We start from the raw sequence: 21,735 nt of genomic DNA on the forward strand, positions 1-21,735 counted from the left end.
GAACTACCTCGGGTCACGGGGAGCCTGTGCCTATCTCAGGCGTCATCGGGCATCAAGGCAGGATACACCCTGGACGGAGTGCCAACCCATTCGATTTTGCAGGGCACACACACACTCTCATTCACTCACAGACTACGGACAATTTTCGGACAAAAGATGCCAATCAACCTACCATGCATGTCTTTGGACCGGGGGAGGAAACCCCCAAGGCACGGGGAGAACATGCAAACGCCACACACACAAGGCGGAGGCGGGAATCGAACCCCCAACCCTGGAGGTGTGAGGCAAACGTGCTAACCACTAAGCCACCGTGCACCCTGTAGAGGTTATTATTACAGAAATTGGCATCTGTGACTGTGAGGCATGGCCTTGGCACTTGTCAGTCACAGTGAAAAAAATGTGTTGTTTTTATGTCTGTAAGAAGCACTGAAGGAGGTCTCTGTGTCAGTCACGTGTTAAAAAGGCGTGGCCTTTATGTCTGCTAATTGTAGTAAAAAAGGCGTGGTGTGTGTTGATTGGTTGCAATATAAAGGAGGCAGGGCCACAGTTCTGTTAAGTTGCTATACAGTAGGTTTGGCATTAACCTCCTCAAAGCTAACCTTTTATTTTGATTAAAACCATTTGCACAATACTGAATCACACGATAATGAATGATGCAAATACAAATCACTTAATACTGAATCGTACAATACTGAATCATGCAAGAGTGAATGACACAAATACGAATACGACAACACTGAATGACCCAATACTGAATTACTCAATACTGAATCACACAATACTGAATCACCCAATACTGAATTACTAAATACTAAATTGCCCAATACCGAAACACACAATATTGAATGACTCAAATACGAATCAGACAATACTGAATCAGACAATACTGAATCATTCAATATTGAATTACCCAATACTGAAGCATACAATACTGAATTACTAAATGCTGAATCACACAATACTGAATCCCTTAATACTGAATCACTTAATACTAAATCACTCAATACTGACTTAATAAATAGTGTATCAACAATAGTGAATCACCCAATACTGAATCTTTAATAATAAATCACCCAATACTGAATCAGTCAGTACTGAATCAACCAAAAATCGAATCACTCGACACTGAAGCACACTGCATTACATAATCACATAAAAATGATTAACTGTACCATACTATACCATTCAATCAGAACCATTTTTTCTCTCATAGGAAAATATTCTAAAGTATTATTTTATAGTACCATGAAAAGGCTGAAAAAGAAGGTAAAACACAAGTTAAATAAGTTTTGTAACTGCTTTTAAAAATCTTTGTTAGACCTTAAACTTTTATGTTTTATAATTATACATGAATATCTTTATTCCTATATAACAGCATTGGGAATAGCTTTTTACTGGCACCAGATTTCTGCAGAAAAATCCATGGGTGGATATTTATGTATTTCCTTGTGTGTGTGTGTGTGTGTGTGTGTGTGTGTGTGTATGTGTGAGTGAGTGAGTGAGTGAGAGAGAGAGAGAGAGAGAGAGAGAGAGAGATATTGTTAGACTGTTTGTGTCTGAAACAGCTTTGGCAAAGCAGGAACTCAGCTTAGGTCAGGAATGTCAGTCAGGAAGTCCTCCGGCTGCTTCAGAAATAGACTTCCTGTTCCCTGTTGCCCTTTTGGGTGTAGGTTGGGCTTCTTCTGAGGTGTTGACAGCGGAGGTGGGCCATTTAGAGCTACAGATGGGGAACCCACCATCTGGCACAGGATCTAGCTTAGGTTTGGTACTGTGTGTGTGTGTGTGTGTGTGTGTGTGTGTGTGTGTGTGTGTGTTATTTTGAGGTTTGTAATACACTTAATCACTTAATCTAATCTCTTAGACAATCAAGAATACAGTCATGAGTGTTTTCTTATAATGTTTTACATTAGTATGTTGTCTAAACTTGGTTGAGTTTGCAATTACATTTTTTATTTTAGATGTTATCTCTGGAAAATTGTCCCTAGTGTGTGATTGCGTGAGTGAATGAGAGTGTGTGTGTGCCCTGCGATGGGTTGGCACTCTGTCCAGGGTGTATCCTGCCTTGATGCCCAATGACACAGGCTCAGGCTCCCCGTGACCCGAGGTAGTTTGGATAAGCGGTAGAAGATGAATGAATGAATGAATTTTAGATGTTTTTTTTTTACTGTAAAACAAATTAGAAGCAACCGAGTTAGACATGTTCTTTTATTTACAATAAAACAAGATCATTGTCTCCACAAAAAAGAGACAATACCATTATACAATTATATGATATCTAGTGGGGGGCACGGTGGCTTAGTGGTTAGCACGTTCGCCTCACACCTCCAGGGTTGGGGGTTCGATTCCCACCTCCACCTTGTGTGTGTGTGGAGTTTGCATGTTCTCCCCGTGCCTCGGGGGTTTCCTCCGGGTACTCCGGTTTCCTTCCCCGGTCCAAAGACATGCATGGTAGGTTGATTGGCATCTCTGGAAAATTGTCCCTAGTGTGTGATTGCGTGAGTGAATGAGTGTGTGTGTGTGTGTGCCCTGTGATGGGTTGGCACTCTGTCCAGGTTGTATCCTGCCTTGATGCCCGATGACGCCTGAGATAGGGACAGGCTCCCTGTGACCCGAGGTAGTTCGGATAAGCGGTAGAAGATGAATGAATGAATGATATCTAGTGGCTTCATAATTTGAGTAAAAACATAAAAACACAAAACACTCCTGATACACATTCTTTGCTCTTTATTTACTAGAAGTACTGTTAAAAAAAAAAAAACGTTTAAAAAGTTGTTAAAGTTTATTAAAAATGATGACACACCAAATGACACAAACCAAATAGAGGATAGTTGTAGGAAGACCACTGAAAGCAACAGCTAAGCAATTGAGTGATTAAATACTTAGTAATTATGACATCAACCACTAGGGAGACTGAAGAGAGTCATTTTCATTTGAGAGTCATCTTCAGTATGCACTTCATCCTGGGTCTCAGTGGACCACTAGGTATGAGGAGGATCGGAATCAGTCCATTGCAGATCACAATGTTCACATTTAAGGGCATTGTATCATTACCAATCCAATGACCAGCATGTTTTAGGGTGAACCCTTCAGGAACCCCATAATGTTAGAACATGCAAACCTTCATACAGAAAATATCCCAAGCTTAGTATTGAGGATACTTTAAAAATGAAAGAATTTCTCATTCTGGTCTTTAATAGTCAAGTTTCCCACCAATGATCCTTTAAATCCATGGTATTGCACAATTTATTGACTTTCCTGTTCCAGCAGATATTTCCTTAAAGTAAAGTACAAAATGGTCAGAATGGTTTGGACTCCAGATGGTTCACAGGCCCAGCACAGATCCTTAAAAAGAAGAAGAAGAAGAAGAAAAAAACTCTATAATATAACATTATAACTGAAGTATGAAGTATTTTTGAGGCTATACAAAAGCTCTAGAGATATAGATTGACACTAGCATTTTTCCTCTTCATAATCCAAAGGGAACTGCTGCTTTCAACAGAAAAGCTCAGTTATTCTGTCACGCTGCTTTAATTAATGTGGAATTTTGCATCATTAATATACAATTGATTCCTATTTTTGGGACACAATGTGGCCAAACAGGGAAGTTATGCCATGACATTCTCAGTGGGTGTATTCATGAAACACAATTAACCCTGAGCAACATTTTATTCTCAACAACTTGCGACTTTACAAAACGCACACGCACACTCAACTGTGTAGACTGCACTGATCTCCACCAAATACACACTCATCTAATACACATCCATGTCTACAGCACCACCCATATCAAACTGTTTACATGCTGCTTTGCAACCTGTTTTCGCTATCTTTGCACAGGCTGTCTTGCACATTCAGTCAATTCCTGTTTTGCAGATCTCATTACAACACCTCATATCACTGCTGCTATCATGTTAAGTGTTCATTTCAGTACTTTTGCACATGTAATTTAGAATATAAAGTATATACTCTGGTCGGTGTAGCTTTTGTGTATTGTCTTGTAATGTTTTGTATCGTCTTTTGTCTTGCACTGTTTGTACCAATTTGCACATGTGCACTATATGTGGCTAGGACTAACAGTTAAGTCCTTAGCTCTGTGTTGTTCTGTGTAGCTCTGTATTTGTTCTATGTAGCACCACGGTCCTGGAGAAACGTTGTCTCATTTCACTACGTACTGCGTCAGCTATATATTGTTGAAATGACAATAAAAGCTTCTTCACTTGACTTGACTTGAGGAGAATTTGTACTAACATACCTGCATTACATTTATTCATTCATTCATTCATTCATTTTCTACCGCTTTATCCGAACTATCTCAGGCGTCATTGGGCGTCAAGGCAGGATACACCTTGGACGGAGTGCTAACCCATCGCAGGGCACACACGCTCTCGTTCACTCACGCAATCACACACTACGGACAATTTTCCAGAGATGCCAATCAACCTACCATGCATGTCTTTGGACTGGGGGAGGAAACCGGAGTACCCGGAGGAAACCCCCGAGGCACGGGGAGAACATGCAAACTCCACACACACAAGGTGGAGGCGGGAATCGAACCCCGACCCTGGAGGTGTGAGGCGAACGTGCTAACCACTAAGCCACCGTGCCCCCCTGCATTACATTTAATACATGCTGAAACTAAACAGATCTTTATTAATATGTCAGTTTCACCTTCTTGACCATCACACACACTTGTCCTCAAATCTCTGACATCAGCATCTAGGTCACTCGTCCAGGCATTTTGTGTGTGTGTGTGTGTGTGTGTGTTACGCTCTTCTCTGGGAAACTTGCAGTAAACATAGACATGGGGTCGAGGTCAAAGGCCGCATGGATAAACAGCCTCCTGAAGCGGTCTCAGTGTTCAGATCACGATTGTGTTTTACCCAGAGCGTGCAGCTGTGGATCATCTTTTGCACGTTTTCTGAAAAGCTCTAGATCTTCACTTGACTATAACACTACACCCTCAAACAGCTGGGAGCCGAGATGAAATTTTAAATGCTTTGTCTTCAGGGTGACATCACGATGTGTGCTCCTCTTATTATTTATTTACATCAATCAAAACACATTGGCATTTAAAATGTTGTATAATGACAAAATAGAAAATATTGTAGTGTAGTGAAGAAAAAATACAAAGTAAAAATTCAAATATATAACCCAGAAAAGAGAAAAATCACGCTCTCTCTCACTCATTTTCTACCACTTATCCGAACTACCTCAGGTCACGGGGAGCCTGTGCCTATCACAGGCATCATCGGGCATCAAGGCAGGATACACCCTGGACGGCGTGCCAACCCATCGCAGGGCACACACACACTCTCATTCACTCACACACTACGGACAATTTTCCAGAGATGCCAATCAACCTACCATGCATGTCTTTGGACCAGGGGAGGAAACCGGAGTACCCGGAGGAAACCCCCGAGGCACGGGGAGAACATGCAAACTCCACACACACAAGGCGGAGGCGGGAATCGAACCCCGACCCTGGAGGTGTGAGGCGAACGTGCTAACCACTAAGCCACCGTGAAAATTTTTATTTATATTTATATATCATATATATAATATATATATATATATATATATATATATATTATATATCAGTTATATATATCAGTTTTAATGATTTTTACATTTAACGTTGTGGTATATTTACATGTCTGATATAATTTACATCATAGCAGGTAATATCAGTTGTTTCTTCACAATGTTTTTTTATGTTAAAATTATGTTATCTCTCTCTTACGGTTATCCTAAATCGGCGCATGAACTACATTACGCATCAGTCCCTGCACATTTCCTTGTCATATGTTACCTACGTGTCTTTTTGTCACGTTTCTGTTGATGTTTCTTGAATTTGCCTTCCACAGGCTTGTTCATAGTCATTCATCGGAATCACAATACTTCATTAATCCCCAAGGGGATATTGGGTTTGTTACCACAGCTCCAAGTCACCAAAATAAGAATACAAAAATAGAGGCTTATATACACTAAGATAATATATACAAAAATAAATAAATAAATAAAGCTAGGATTTTAATAGCTATACTAATAAAGGTGTATTGTTGCACAATGAGATCTGAACAGCTGTTCAGATTTCAATTCTGAGTCAAGCTCATCCTCATTTGGGTGACACTGGACAGGAAATAATGTAAATGTAACGCCCTTTTTATAAGGGTTTATATTCGAGTGGAATTAAGCAACCAAGAGCGCCTGAGGAACTAACAGGTCAACGTCATTTCTGAGTTCGTCACAGACTTCCAAGACCAAGTTCTTGAGTAATGTGTTGCAATATCAGTACAAAATGAAACCCATGAGTTGGCGTTTTAGCAAATGAATCAACACCTGACTAACATCTGACTAATCAAAAGTGCAAATTGAACAGCTCTGTGGTATAAAATAAACACTTCATTATAGAAAAGAATTCTGGAATAGTTTACAATCTGAGATGAATTAAAAATGACCTCCCTGAAGCCTTAACATATTGCTCACTCTGTAAGCTCATGTGAATCTGGTGGTTTTTCAGAGGCTCTCTGTTTTTGCCTGGGAGATTTGATTAAGACTGGCGTGAGGGCATAGAGTCAGTGTTGGACATGAAGCACACCCCCACCCTAACAAGTCTACATCTGGATCCCTTCGACTAAAACCGAGTCCCCTCCCTTTGTCCCTTTCTCTCTCTCTCTCTCTCTCTCTCTCTCTCTCTCTCTCTCTCTCTCTCTCTCCCTCCCTTCCTGTCGACCATGGAGTGGAGGATGTGTCTGGAAGAGGGACAGAGGAAGGCTGGAGGAAGGCAGCAGTGCGACTATGTACCCTCTCTTCTCGTCCCCCTGTTTTCTTTCTCCGCGTGTTCTGCCAGCCCTCAGCGAAGGGCTCCTTCTTCACAACCGAGGAATCAACAGCTGAACTCCAACAAACCTGAACCTAAATGTCACAAGGAAACGAGAATGGCTGTGATAAACGTGAAGGTACAGTACTATGTTTTTCTGCACTTTTATATGTTTGGTGATCCAGTTTGACAGTTTGAAATTGTAAAAAATTAGTATAGCTCATGACGAAAGTAATAGTAGTGAAAGTAGACAAGAGGGAAAGGTTTGACTACCTAACAGCACAATTAAGCTTCAGCATCGTGAGAATAGAAGAGCAGAGAGAAGAGTTAAGACTAAGCTGAGTCATTCCTGACAGCAACAATAATCCGGTTAACAGTAGGGCTGGAGACACTGTTTGAAATGATCTGTCTCATGACCACAGTGAAAGATGACCGGGATTATTCATTTAAAACACTCGTGAGAGTTAGCCAAGGTTCTTCTTTTGCAATGTACACGCTAAACCTCAGTGTCTCAGCTGCACATCTAGATGAGATTCACAGTTCATGGGATACATGTAAGGAATGCAAAACAAACCTTGTGAAATCTTGCTTCACCGGTTGGGAAAAGAGAGGAACGTTGCAGTATAGATTTCAGTATAGATGCCTAAAAAGTGTCTCTTAAACAAATCTGTTCTCCAATCCCTGTCCAAGGTTATTGAACAGCACACACACACACAAACAACGAAAGGTACGTACAGTAGGTAGCTGTCTGTCTGTTATGATCCACTGGCTTTATGTTATGTTATGCACTGTAAATGGAAAAGCTCAAGGGATAAAATAAAGCAACTCTCTACACTTACAGTCCTGAAATTTCGTTGAACACTGATCATCTACATGAATCTATAGTCTTGAAAAGAAATTGGCTTCGTTCATACGTATTTGACTGTGTATTTTCAAACAACTCTGCTTGGTGATGTGGTGCTTAAATTTAACAGCAAATAATCTGATGTGGATAGAAAAAATATATCTACATTGATCTCTGGAATTTGCATTTTCTATACAAGCTAAAGGGGTTTCCTCTGGGAGCTCCTGTTAAAAAAAAAAAGCATCCCAAAGAACTGCCCATAAGATGACATAAAGACAAAACCACAACCCTCTCACCATCTGAAAAACTTCTGATTTAAACTATAGTATCTCAAGTAAATAAGCTGAATAAATCTTTCCACTTTGGAATGCTAGATTTCCCGGCAGCAGGTGAGGAGGTTTGGCCGGAACTGGAGCGGGCAGAGTGCTTGGCACGGGGCGCAGCTCTCAAATGGGCTTCGGGTGTGTTCTGCCGTCCAGAACACCTCGAGAGGCTCGCACACTACAGGAAGAGAGAGAGTCAAAGAACAGCATCCATAAACTCAAGGTTAAAGGTACAGTTCACCTTTACAACTTTTATTCGCATCAACGTTAAGTGTTTTTTAAAACATTTTTTGCTTGTTCTAGATTAAAGAATGCAGCAGGGTCTAAGTTCTGAGTCCATCAAAAAAAATTCATCAGTTCTTTAAGATACTTGTAAAGTGGTGGAGCAGCTAGCATTGTTAGATCACTTACAGCTACAGTTTCTATCCAGAGTTCTAGTTAGTGTTCACGTAGAGGTTCGCATGTTCTGCCTCTATACATATATGGTGTTTCCTTCAGGGTCTCAGGTTCTTTGGCTTCCTTCCAGTCTCACAAATACATAGCTGTAAAGTGTGTATTCCCTGTGAGGGACTGGTATCCACACATCATGCACCTTACAGTATTGTAATCATTTAACAGATACTGAAAAACTCTTTCTTTCAGCCTATATAAATATATAGTTTTAGAGCTTAAACAAAATTGTGACTAAATTAGTCCTTGGTTGCTGGACCCTATTGCATATACAAAGATGTAGCACAACAATCATTCTTCATCTTCCTGATGATGTGCTGTGGTTGTCTTGCAGTCAGTGGTCCAGTCCTATCTAGAAGGTGTAGACTGGGGGCTGGGACAACTCAGAGAGGCTCGTGCTGAGCTGAGAGAAGTATCCCATGCCATGAACCTGGTCAGACTCGAATCCAGTAAGAACGCAGAGAGCATCAATGCCCTGGACACATTGAGAGAAACGTCTATCAATCACTCTCAACTGCTGGCTGCTGTTACGAACCTGCCACGCCTCCATTCAGGTTAGTTTGGCTTTACTCTGACATTATTTTACATTACCTCATATGCATGTATTTATTGGGAAGATATGTTTAAACAAGGTTAATCGTGATAGGATAAATTTCAAACATAGAGCTGTAAAACCAGGTTTTCTAGTTGCAAGTTCTAGGGTATAAATAAATTTAGTAAACTTAGAGTTTCAACCTTAAATTTGGACAGATCATCTACAGTACTGTAGTCCAGATGTGGTCCCATGTACACTACCGGTCAAAAGTTTGGGATCACTTGGACATTTCCTAGTTTCTGGTTAGAATCATTTTGCAATTAACTATATAGAAATATATAGGGAATCAATGGAGTATTTTACAGAATGGTAACACAAGTTCTTACCATAAAAAGAAAGAAAGTTCTTTTTTTCCGGCCATGTTGAGAGTGTAAACAAACCCACACCTCCTGATGCTCCAGATACTAAACGAACGCAGGAAGGCCACTTTTCTTCTTTATTAAGTACAGCAGTTATCAGTTATGCTACGTAGCATGCTTTTAAAATGTATTTCTAGAAATCATTTAGCCTTCTAAATCTTGGATTAGCAAACATAACATGAGATTAAAACAGAGGACTGATGGTTGCTGATAATGGGCCTCTTTGCGACAATGTAGATCTTTCTTTAAAATTTATCTGATTGATTTAATGTTTGTAAGTGAAAAGACAAACGGGGTTTTTGCTTGAGCAAACAGAAATGCCCAAGTGATCCCATACTTTTAAATGGTAGTGTATATTATCATGCTGTGAACTACTCCCTTCAAATAACAACGCAAAATTCTTCTAACCAGAAAAACAAGGGATCTCAAACTTTCGAACAGTACTGAGAGTTATTAAATATCCAGGAACAATATATGTCTGTAGTTCGGTACAGACCTTTTGTACTGAATCATGCAAGCGCATGAATTTAGGTCAATTATTTAAGTGACACACTCTCTGCCATGGTCCAAGTTTGGAACCAACTTCACCAAAGTCACTGAAGGGGTTAACTCTCAGTGCCAGTCCCCAGTCCCATTGTGTCAGGAAGGGTATCCAGCGTAAGACCTGTGCCAAAACCAAATATACGGAATGAATGCTGAAGGATATCAACAACAACAACAACAGCAGCAGCATTTAAATGACTGTATTAGAGCAGATACTAGCTACTGGACTCCAGACACTTACTGGATTTCTTATTTTATTTAACTGCTCCGGTCCGATTAGCAAACTGACAAGTTGAATTGTTTATAAAGGTATCAAAAATAAAAACATGTGAATGGACAAACAGGTTTACTTCCTGGCGTCAAATGTGAATTTCCCATCTTTTCAGAGTGTGCACCAGTAGTCAAAGGTGGGAACAGTGCTAACGGTCATAGTAGTTGCTAATATATGAAGTTATCCTACATAACTCTAAATGCCCTAAATAACAGTGTTAGAATTGGGATCTGTAAATTTTAACATCTAAGAGATATCACTTACAGTATATAGATAAAGTAATATATATTTAATATTACTTTAACTGACAGAGCTTTGGATTTCTACATGCTAACATTTACACTATGGAACCAGCACATGACCTCATCTACCATTCATGTTGTCATTATGTGGAGTAACAGTAGCTTCAGATATTAGTCTACATTACCCAGCATCTTATTTCTGTTTACTGCCAATGGCCTTCTTGCTAATTTCCCATTTTAGTGCTACTCAGGGAACCACTGAGAGAATTTTAGCTGTGGTGCCTGCTGGAAATTAGCAATATGCATGTCGTAAAACTGGTTGTTCATTTTCCTGAATATCAGAATATCAGTCACTCCATTGAGCACAGCCAGAAGTGTAAAGCAATTGACTGCGTTTTAATGTTCTATAAAAACATCTGCCTCTACTGAAGTGATTTCTGTGCTTATGTTAAACGAAGCCAAGGAAATTTATAATTGTTATACCATCTCTATGTATATGCTTGCAATGTAAAATAAAATATAAAACCTTAAGGAGTCATAAAGTGTAAGTTCCCATCAATGAGACATCAAATGGCATTGAAACTACTGGGATAAAATGCAAGAAAACCAAGGCAGCATAACTAGCCCAGCTAGCTGCCATTTGAATCTTTCTGGGAAATAATGCTTAAGAAAATAATAATAATAATAATAATAATAATAATAATAATAATAATAATAATAATAATGGGGGCACGGTGGCTTAGTGGTTAGCACGTTCGCCTCACACGTTCGTTGGGGTTCGATTCCCGCCTCCACCTTGTGTGTGTGGAGTTTGCATGTTCTCCCCGTGCCTCGGGGGTTTCCTCCGGGTACTCCGGTTTCCTCCCCCAGTCCAAAGACATGCATGGTAGGTTGATTGGCATCTCTGGAAAAATTGTCCCTAGTGTGTGATTGCGTGAGTGAACGAGTGTGTGTGTGTGCCCTGCGATGGGTTGGCACTCCGTCCAGGGTGTATCCTGCCTTGATGCCCGATGACGCCTGAGATAGGCACAGGCTCCCCGTGACCCGAGGTAGTTCGGATAAGCGGTAGAAAATGAATGGATGAATAATAATAGGGGGCACGGTGGCTTAGTGGTTGGCACGTTCGCCTCACACCTCCAGGGTTGGGGTTCGATTCCCGCCTCCGCCTTGTGTGTGTGGAGTTTGCATGTTCTCCCCGTGCCTCGGGGGTTTCCTCCGGGTACTCCGGTTTCCTCCCCCGGTCCAAAGACATGCATGGTAGGTTGATTGGCATCTCTGGAAAATTGTCCCTAGTGTGTGAGTGAATGAGTGAATGAGTGTGTGTGTGTGTGTGTGTGTGTGTGTGTGTGTGTGTGTGTGTGTGTGTGTGTGTGTGCCCTGCGATGGGTTGGTATTCTGTCCAGGGTGTATCCTGCCTTGATGCCTAATGATGCCTGAGATAGGCACAGGCTCCCCGTGACCCGAGGTAGTTCGGATAAGCGGTAGAAGATGAATGAATGAATGAATGAATAATAATAATGTGTCTCCTACTAAGAGCACATTTGTGTTTAAATTGGGGATGATCCATGAAAGTATGTTTGTTGCTTGTACTTTAGCAAATTGCTAGATTTATTCCATCGGCATGAATTTTTATTCAAAGTGACTTACTTAGAGGCAGAATCCAAGTATAGAGCTGAGCTGATGATCCTTAAGGGTATTGCTCATGGGCTTAACGGTGACTCAATTCTGGGAACTGATCTCTTGCAGACAGTTTTGCATGAGATGTATAAGTGACACGTCCACCATGTTTTTAATAATATCTATCTCACTGTGCTTCTTTATTTGTTTTGATTAAACCAGTGAAGAGCATGGTGATGGAAACAGAGCGGCTTGTGGAGTCACGCCGTTTACTGGAAGCCCACTCTCGGCTTATGGAGCTGGAACACTGGCAGGATGAGGTTCTCCTTCAGCTACATGGACTCAGAGGCTCATCCCGAACCTTGTTGAACCCCGAAGATGATGCACTGGTGCACAGCTATTTTTCAGGAGTAGGGCGGCTGGTGGAGGCCCTGGCGAAAGAGCTGTGGGCGGTGGTGGGTAGCGGACTGACTCTCTCCCTGCAGAACCCCACACCGTTTGTTTCAGCAGTACGCATCGTGGAGCGAGAAGAAGCGCTTGATCAGTATTTCCTAGAGGAGCGACAGTGTGCGTCAGGTGAGAGGTATGGCAGGCCCATGCCTCCAGGAAGACCGCGCTGCTGGAGAGAACGCTTCTTTAAGGTATGATGTACAATAAATAATGATGAAATTATTAATAAGTGCAAGAAAGCAGTAAAGACCATTTTCCTAATTAAATTGTAATGGGAATTCAAAAATTAATCAATAATAAGATATGGTCTTTGTCAATATTACCACACATTTTTGGTTCTCAGTTCATTCTGTGTATAAAGATGGACAAATAAAGAGTCTATTATCTACAGTAGTGCAGCAGTTCAGTGTTTTGGTTGCCTGGAAGCATAATTGAATAAACATAAAATTATTTAATGATATATGGCAAGCTAGTTTGCTAGTTGCTTGTGCATTTGGACACAAGGGAAACAAATGAGTTTATTATTATTATCCTCTTCTCCTCTAATGGGGCTTCAAATCGAGCCTCAACAAAAAGTCAGCAAATCGTTGGCCAGTGTTTTGCATGACTCACTGTGGAAAGGAGTATAGTGGCCTTTATTTCTCTCTTTTTCATCAGAATGTCCACAAACCTTTATGTTCCTCATTCTCAAAGATCATCTGCTGTTTATGCAGCTTAAATAATCTGATAGATAGATAGATAGATAGATAGATAGATAGATAGATAGATAGATAGATAGATAGATAGATAGATTGATTGATTGATTGATTGATTGATTGATTGATTGATAGATAGATAGATAGATAGATAGATAGATAGATAGATAGATAGTCCTTTCTTTGTTTGTTAGCTGTAGGTTAGCAGTAGTTTAGCTGTATGGTTGCTACAGGTTAGCAGTAATTTTGCTATCAGTTAGCTTTAAATTACCAGTAGTTTAGCTGAAGGTTACCTGTAGGTTAGCAACATTTTAGCTCTAGGTTAGCTTTAAGTTACCAGTAGTTTAGATGAAGGTTAGCTTTAAGTCAGCAGTAGTTTAGCTTAAGGTTACCTTTAGATTAGCAGTAGTTTGAAGGATAAAGTAAAAAAATGGATTTATTGGGGTTTTAATCATTAATTTACTCAAAATAACTTTGTGTTGTAGGTATTATAAGCCACTATTTTCCTTCTGGTTAATATTGGCATATCTGGCACAGTCCCAGAGATAAACACTAACATGCCAGTAAGCAGAATGGTGATATCGATAGAGTACCTGATAAATTTGTTGTAGTTTATCATTTTAATGTGGTTAAGTAAAAAAAACTAACTTTAGATAAAGTGCTTAAAGGCCTTAAAGCAACACCTAGATAAGAAGCTGTGGATAAAGGGCCATGCTGAAGGACAGAACGGTGGCTCTCTAGACTTTGTTGGATTTAAACTCATAATGGAGTCGTCTGGAAGATCTATAAAGCTATTTATGATTGAAAGGTAATTCAGGAAGATTTCAATAAACAGCTAGGTTTGTTAAGAAGAACGAAATCACAAAGTGATCACAATAAACCAAATATGTGATCACAATAAACCAAATAAAACAAATATGTATATTAAGAAGATATTTTCTAGTAATTAAAAGCTTAAAATCAATTGTTCTATTAGCTGGTAATTCTAATTATAGCATTTATTTCTAGATAAAAGATTTAAAGCTTGATGTGAGTAAAAGGATGTAAACATGCTTTTAAACAGGTTGAATAATAATAGATTAGATTTCTAATAATATTATAATAACAAATATTACATTTTAGATAAGATATTATTTTCTCGTGTGTTCCTCAGGTGTTGGAGGAGGCCGTTGCCGCTCGTTTCCGCAGCGCATCCTATTTACACACTCGAGGCCCCGGACTTGCTGGACACCTTTCAGCCCTACAGCACAGCATCATGGGAGACTTGGCTACAGTGCGCAACCTGCTGGAGCAATGTGTTCCTCCACATTACAGCCTCACCAAAGCGTATCTACGTGCATGCCATCGCTGCCTGCAGGTCCATTTAGGCCAACTCATTGGCTGGGACCTGCAAAGTGGTGAGATCTTCGCTGTTCTTAACTGGGTTCTTCATATCTACAGCAGGTAAGGCTGGGTCTGGATCAGGTTCTAGGTCTGGATCTGTGTCTATCCTGATTTGGACAGCACAGGGACTATAATTTTAAGTTATTTGTTTTTTTTATATGCAAAATCATATTTTCAGTGAACTAGAGATGTCATAATTATATAAAGATACAGCTTTGTGAGCACTGACACTGGAGACTATTTCCATAAATGTTACATAACTGTGTCCTTAGAAAAAAATCACAATATCAAAATTTGCACATTTCCCTGTATAAATTGCTGAATAAAAAAAAAAAACAGTATTATATTAATATATTATTAATGAGCCCATTAATATAAACCAGCTTTTATAGAATAATAATCAGAAGCTTCTGACCAATCAGATTCGAGAAATCAATAGCACTGTGTTATAGAGAAAAATTTATTTTACCTTACATTTTCAATTCAATTCTATTCTATTTAATTTAATTCAAATTTATTTGAAAAAAAAGTACAAAAAGTTTAACATTATACAAAGATTCAAGATCAAAACATTTTACTTTGGAGAAAAGTCTCATTTTTTAGATAAATTATTGTGTTAATATAACTTTTTTTTACTTATTGACAAAATATCTGCTGCAGCCAAAAATTCTCAAAGGTTTTTCTCCCTTAGCTCAGAAATGATGGGTGACCCTGCCCTTGCTGCACATCTGGACTTGGTAGAGATGGGTCCTCTGATATCTCAGGACGGTTTGGAACAACTGCAGAACAAATATGTTCAATGTGTTCGGGTGAGACTGCCATTTGTCGTGGATGGGAAATACTAAGTCATTGCAGAACATTGTAGGAATTCAGGGCTGTGTGGCTGATGTCTGTCTGTGAATCTTCTTGTAGAAAAGCCTTTCAGAATGGATGCAGAAGGCGCTGGAGGTGGAACGTACAGACTGGCAGAGGGATCAGGAGCCTGATATTGACCACGAGGGCTGTTACCACACCAGCCTTCCGACTATCATCACTCAGGTTAGTGCGGAGCTTCATTTAAACACATATACTGACCATGAATATTAAAAGTAATCAGCTGAACTGGCATCCTGAACTCATGAAATCTGGAGGAATATATTCCTAACGTGCATGTACAGCATCTTCAATTCATACCACATTTTTGTAGACTTCTCAAATCTGATTGGTCAGAAGGGGATGATTAATTTTCTATAACAGCAGCTCTAACAATTGTCCTGGCTGTAAGTTCAAATCACAGCATTATATCAATGTGTTGGTTCTAATATATTTTTAGTTTCCATAGTAACAACGTTTCAAATATTTTTTGTTGCATACACGATCATACCAATTTTTGCATTTTTTTTTTTTTTTTTTTTTGCTTTTTTTGGCTGTCCATGTAATAAAAATAGAATTAAAATGAAAGTAAAATTAGATTATATAAAATATAATACAGAAAATGCAAGAAAAAAAATCAAAATAGAAAAAAATAGAGATTATATAAAATAAAAATAAAATAGTATTAGAATAAAAATTACATTTAACTGTACATGTAAGAAAAGGGAAAAATCTAGAAAAAAATTTTTAAGTAAATAAATAAGTAAAAATAAAAGTAGGAAATATAAAAGTATAAAAATATAATATAGTATAAGAAATTTAATACATTTACATTGTTGTATGCATAACATTACAAATAAAAACAGACCATGATATGAGTTGACATCAGTTTAGTTTTGTTCTATTTTAATTTGTTTTAATTTATGAAGAGTCTCCAGTGTCAGCGCTTTGTAACTGTTAAAGCTTAAGCTGTAACCACTGGAAAGGGCTTTTGGATTCTTGTAGTGATTGTTGTATTAAGATTTTTGTACTTTCTAAAAGAAAGGATAGTGAGGGAATCAATTTTTATTGTTGCTCTACCATAAGTGCTAAAAAATGTCTTGCTTTTCGTGGCTGTTTCCCAAAAGATAATGTAACTATATGTATGAACTGTTTTTAAGTTGTCATTATTGATGAAATAAAATCATTCAAATTTTTGTCTCTGGCCGGTTAGATGTTAGAGGAGAATGCACGTGTGGCTCTGATGATCAGTGAAAGTCTGCGGGACCAGACAATCCAGATGGGGCTGTATGAAATGGAGATCCTCCTAACCAGGTTTGTTCTTTAATTATAGACAACAATATAGAGTCAAACTGAGTAATTATGGTACAAAACTGTACCTGTTTTTGTTGTTGTAGTACCATCAAGGGTATATCTGTACATGGCAGTAGAAAATATATTATTCATAATAACACTCTCTGGTATTTAATATGTATAACAATTTATAATCAGTATAATATTAATCTTGAACTTTTGTATAACGTTAATCTTTGTATAATATTAACTTTTTGTTATATGATTCTTATATTCTGTAAAGCTGCTTTGAGACTATGCCCATTGTTAAAAGTGCTATACAAATAAAATTGAATTGAATTGAAGCGAATTAGGGGGCACGGTGGCTTAGTGGTTAGCATGTTTGCCTCACACCTCCAGGGTTGGGGGTTCGATTCCCGCCTCCGCCTTGTGTGTGTGGAGTTTGCATGTTCTCCCCGTGCCTCGAGGGTTTCCTCCGGGTACTCCGGTTTCCTCCCCTGGTCCAAAGACATGCATGGTAGGTTGATTCGCATCTCTGGAAAATTGTCCGTAGTGTGTGATTGCGTGAGTGATTGAGAGTGTGTGTGTGTGTGCCCTGTGATGGGTTGGCACTCCGTCCAGGGTGTATCCTGCCTTGATGCCCGATGATGCCTGAGATAGGCACAGGCTCCCCGTGACCCGAGGTTGTGCGGATAAGCGGTAGAGAATGAGTGAGTGAGAGTGAGTGAATTAAATCTTCAGTGACTTCTGTATGTATCTTTGCATGTAGGTGCATGTAGAGTATCGCTTAAGTGTACATCAGTGTTCCTTCAGGTCTTGTGAATTTATTTGTAATGTTATTTAATTTGAGCTTGGTATCTTCATTTCTGAGAGTGTTTATTGGTCTCTCCTCTTTCATGTAAATCTTTTTTTTTCATGTAAATATCAGACTAATCCCTGGCTGTTTTACTGTCCATGTAAATCCCACTCAGATTTCGAGACGCTATCATAGAACATGGCAAAGAGCATCAAAAGGATCCAACGGCAAACAACACGAAATTCTACCTCCATTACCTCCTGGCCTGCATAAGCAACTGCATCATCCTCAAGTGAGATCCCACAGTATGTCTGTGTTTGTGCTGCTGAAATAACACGCTTTATGCTGTGCCCAGGTAACGGGGTTCTGCATGGATTCAGTTCTCACTACACACTTTAAATGTCACTTCAGGATGTCCACAGAGACCCTTCATCAGCAGGTTACATCTCGTCAATCGGTGCGGTTCTCCCGGATTCCACCCGGGCCGCTGGCTGCTCTGGACCGGGCCGTAAGGAAAGCGTGTCGCCTCATGATGGACCAGCTGCTCCTGGATCTTCAACCTCACTTGCAGGGGCTCCTGTCACGTTCCTGGCTGGTCCAGGGAGACGTTGTCTCTAAGGTGTGTGGCGTTCTGGAGCGCCACTGTGAACTGTACGGCAGGGTGCGCTCACCTTGCAGAGAGGTTGGTGTTTACTCTGAGTTACAACCATCAAACAAAATATAAGCAGTCGGTATCAGTATATCAGTATCAGTTAGATAATATTTGTGGTGGTCTGGGAAAACCCATCAGATGGGGCTGGGTCTGAATTCTGACAAACAGCCAATAGTATGGCCAAAATTGTGGTGTTGTTTTTTTTGCTGGTGTCAACAACCATCATTGGATAAATGCAGCAAGCTTTAAATAAAAAGCTAATGCTTTCACATCAGTGAGAAAAAATGTCGCCACCTAAATCCAACTTGGCTGTTTTAACCCAAAAGTAGAGAAAAGACAAAAAAGACAGCAAACATTGTAACTACTGTTTTGACAGCACATAGGGTTTCAGTGACTGTACACAGCATGTAATATGAAACGCGATATGAAATGTGATACATTTCTGCCATTCAGAGCGTCTCATATTCTCATTTTATACAACTAAGCAATTGAGGATTAAGGACCTTACTCAGGGGCCCAGCAGTGGCAGATCGGTGGACCTAGGATTCAAACTCACAACCTTCTAGTTGGTAGTCCAACACCTTAACCACTAAGCTACAACATCCCACCGCAATGTGAAGTTAGTACTGCAAAAGCTGTGTTATCCCTGCTTCTAAATTACAAGTGTGAAACGTTCCTCTACCTGGGATAAAAAGCAGGGTTTAGAATGATGCTAGCCCGGGTGGTTTGTATGAAAAGCTCTTTAGGGTGAGATTAATACTACAGCTTCCTATAACACATTGGTGTGTGTGTGTGTGTGTGTGTGTGTGTGTGTGTGTGTCTGCTGTACAGCGACTGCAGGAGGAGTGCCAGTGGCTGACGGTGGTGGAGTACGTACGAGCGCTGATGCAGAAGAAGCTGATCTGCCGGAACGATGAGGAGAGGCAGCTGTTAGCGCAGCAGATGGTCCAGGATGCTCAGCAGCTGAGGGAACACTTCCAGAGCATGGTGAGAATGACTGAAAAATCTACAGAAAACAAAAAAAATGTCTCATCACCATCTACGTCAAAGAGTAGTGTGCAGTTCATATCACGTCCATGAGGTTTTTTGCATCTAAAATCATTATTTTTGTGGTTAATTGATTAGATAATTTGACTAAAAATGAAATTTTGCACCTCATGTCTAACCGAGACAGTTATTCAACAGTAATGGCAGTTTATACTGGGTGAAAGCACAATATTATTTGATTTAATTACATTATTAGCCATGTTAGCATTTATAATATAAAAATGTTAGAATATACAATCTATTTGAAGACATGTTTATTTTTAGGAAGTTGATGGGACTGTCAGCAAGGTGAATCCCACAGCTCTGATCCCTGTGCTGGCTGATTTAATCAAGCTAAAAGACCCTGGCATGCTAACACTCGAGGTTTCCGGACTGATATCCAAGTACCCTGACATCAGGTATGCTAGGTTATTCATTGCTAGCAATTATAGGTTAACATTTTATGAATATTCCATTTCCGCATCCTTTTTAAGTTTCTTGTACAGTTACTCATTGCACGGCTCGCGAGCCTCCTGCGGCTCGCCAAGCTTTAATATGCGGCTCGCATGGCAGTAAATAATACGATGATATGATCATGTGGTTAAAATTAATTTTTCGTTTAAATAACATTAAAAACAATCAGGGAAGCATAGAAAAACGAATGTGCTCTATTACAAATAATATGTATATTTATATATATTATTTGACTTGTCACTGACTCACTGCGTTCTGCACAATAGCCAGTTTTTGGCGGCCTGCCAGAAGCTAGTTTGTGTTTCATGCTAGTTAACAACTTGTGTTTACTGTACACACACGGACTAAAAAATGGATCGATTTCTTATCAAACAATCCCGCGCACAAAATGAACAGCAACAAAGCAATGTGACAGTGACAAAAGAGGTAACTGATGTGGAGCATGCATCATCCGCAACTCGAGTAATTATTGTATTGCAATATTGTACATTGTATTTAAGCAGATAAGCTATTTAAGCCTGAATAACTTGGCATAATTTTGCGGTGAAAGTGGCTCTCCTATTGACTTTGTCCTATCAGTGTGGCTCACATGAAAAAAAAGTGAAGACCACTGTTCTAGAATGTTGTTGAATCATTTTAGTTGTTGGAGCGTTGTCTTTTGTCTAAACTCATGCAGAGAATATCTACTTATGACTTTATTTTTCTTCTAAGCTTTCATACAAAATCTCTGTTGGGTGAGGAGAAGAATTTCCTACTCTAACTAGATGTTGTGTTTCAGTTCAACTCCTTTTGGCTCCTCTGTCATGGTTTCCCTTTTGATTAAATATAGATGGAATCACTGGAATCTTCTTTGAGAGAAGATTTGAGAATCCTGCAAACTCTTCTTTGAAATCTCTTTTGTGAAACAAAATTGTACTACAAATTTTAGTACTAGAAAAAATATTGTTGAACGTTACAAATCTAGGAAAATCCACCCATATTTGGTCTAAGAGCAAACACACAGTTTAATTTTTTTTTTCAAGTTTAACAACCTTCAAATGTTTCTGTGTTTAAAGTGAGGAACATGTCTCAGTTCTGTTGGATGTACGTGGGGACGTTCCCCGTGACGTGAGAGGGACAGTGCTCTGTTTACTAGAACAGAGCTCGCCGCCGCTGCCGCCGGGATACCGCCCAATCTTCCCAGACATCCTCGTGCCTCCTTCCAGCATGCCTTTCTGCTTACCTACAGCCAAGTGTGCTTGATGAGAGCTCTCAATGGAATAGCCAGAGACGCACCATCCTGCCGAGCCGGAGCAAACAGGAATCAACAAAATTTAGTAACTTCCTTTCCTCACAGACCTCTGACTGCTGGAAGCTTATTAGTTTAGTTTTAGTTTAGTTTGCATAAACTTAGTGTTCTATGCTAGTTTAGAGCCAAGTCAACCTTTGACTAATCTCCTTGGTGTTATTTAAGTATAAAAAGTCTCTGAATTTATACAGTACATGGATATTTGGAGACTTGGAGAAATATACAATATTTCTGAAATTTAATATATCACATGTAATACCAGAACAGGAGGTCAAGAAGCCAAAAACGAAGTGCTGTGGGTTATTTTAACAGTGTAAACTTGAGGATTAACAATGATACACTGTGCCGTGATGAAATTGTTGTTATATTGTGGTCTACAAAAAATGTGTATATCATGGCTTAATGTGTACAATAAAGTCTTTCTACATTATACATGATGTTAAGTAGAGTTGGTCAATACCGAGCTGGTGCTCTGAAAAAACGCATCGTCTAAACGCCATTATTATCATATCATATTACACAGTGTGGAATTATTGCTATATTGCAATGAAATACAACTTTTTTGGCAGAGACATTACATTTAGACGAAAGACTGATATGCATAGTTACAGATATTCTAACTGATAACCGCCAGGTTCAGTATTCATATTTTATTTCAGCCGTGGACACCTAGCATACCATTTTAGCCATGAACGATCAGCTTTAATTAGAAATTTTTCTACGGCATGGGTCACACTTTTATAGCGAATATCACACTTAATT

The 21,735-nt window shown here is 39.4% G+C and overlaps 1 protein-coding gene across 1 annotated transcript; it reads left to right on the top strand.

Moving 5' to 3' along the window:
* Positions 1-6,742: 6,742 nt before the first annotated feature.
* exoc3l1 (exocyst complex component 3-like 1) lies at positions 6,743-21,410 on the top strand. The gene is made up of 13 exons (XM_060885916.1): positions 6,743-6,959; positions 8,039-8,217; positions 8,772-8,991; positions 12,287-12,705; positions 14,363-14,652; positions 15,284-15,401; positions 15,505-15,630; positions 16,658-16,758; positions 17,709-17,825; positions 17,945-18,215; positions 19,017-19,172; positions 19,497-19,630; positions 20,741-21,410. Exons 1-13 carry the CDS (start codon positions 6,920-6,922, stop codon positions 20,925-20,927), a joined length of 2,358 nt encoding a protein of 785 aa, XP_060741899.1. The 5' UTR covers positions 6,743-6,919; the 3' UTR covers positions 20,928-21,410.
* Positions 21,411-21,735: the final 325 nt, after the last annotated feature.

The sequence above is a fragment of the Tachysurus vachellii genome, chromosome 13 (assembly GCF_030014155.1).
Source record: "Tachysurus vachellii isolate PV-2020 chromosome 13, HZAU_Pvac_v1, whole genome shotgun sequence".
In the NCBI taxonomy this organism is placed as follows: Eukaryota; Metazoa; Chordata; class Actinopteri; order Siluriformes; family Bagridae; genus Tachysurus; species Tachysurus vachellii.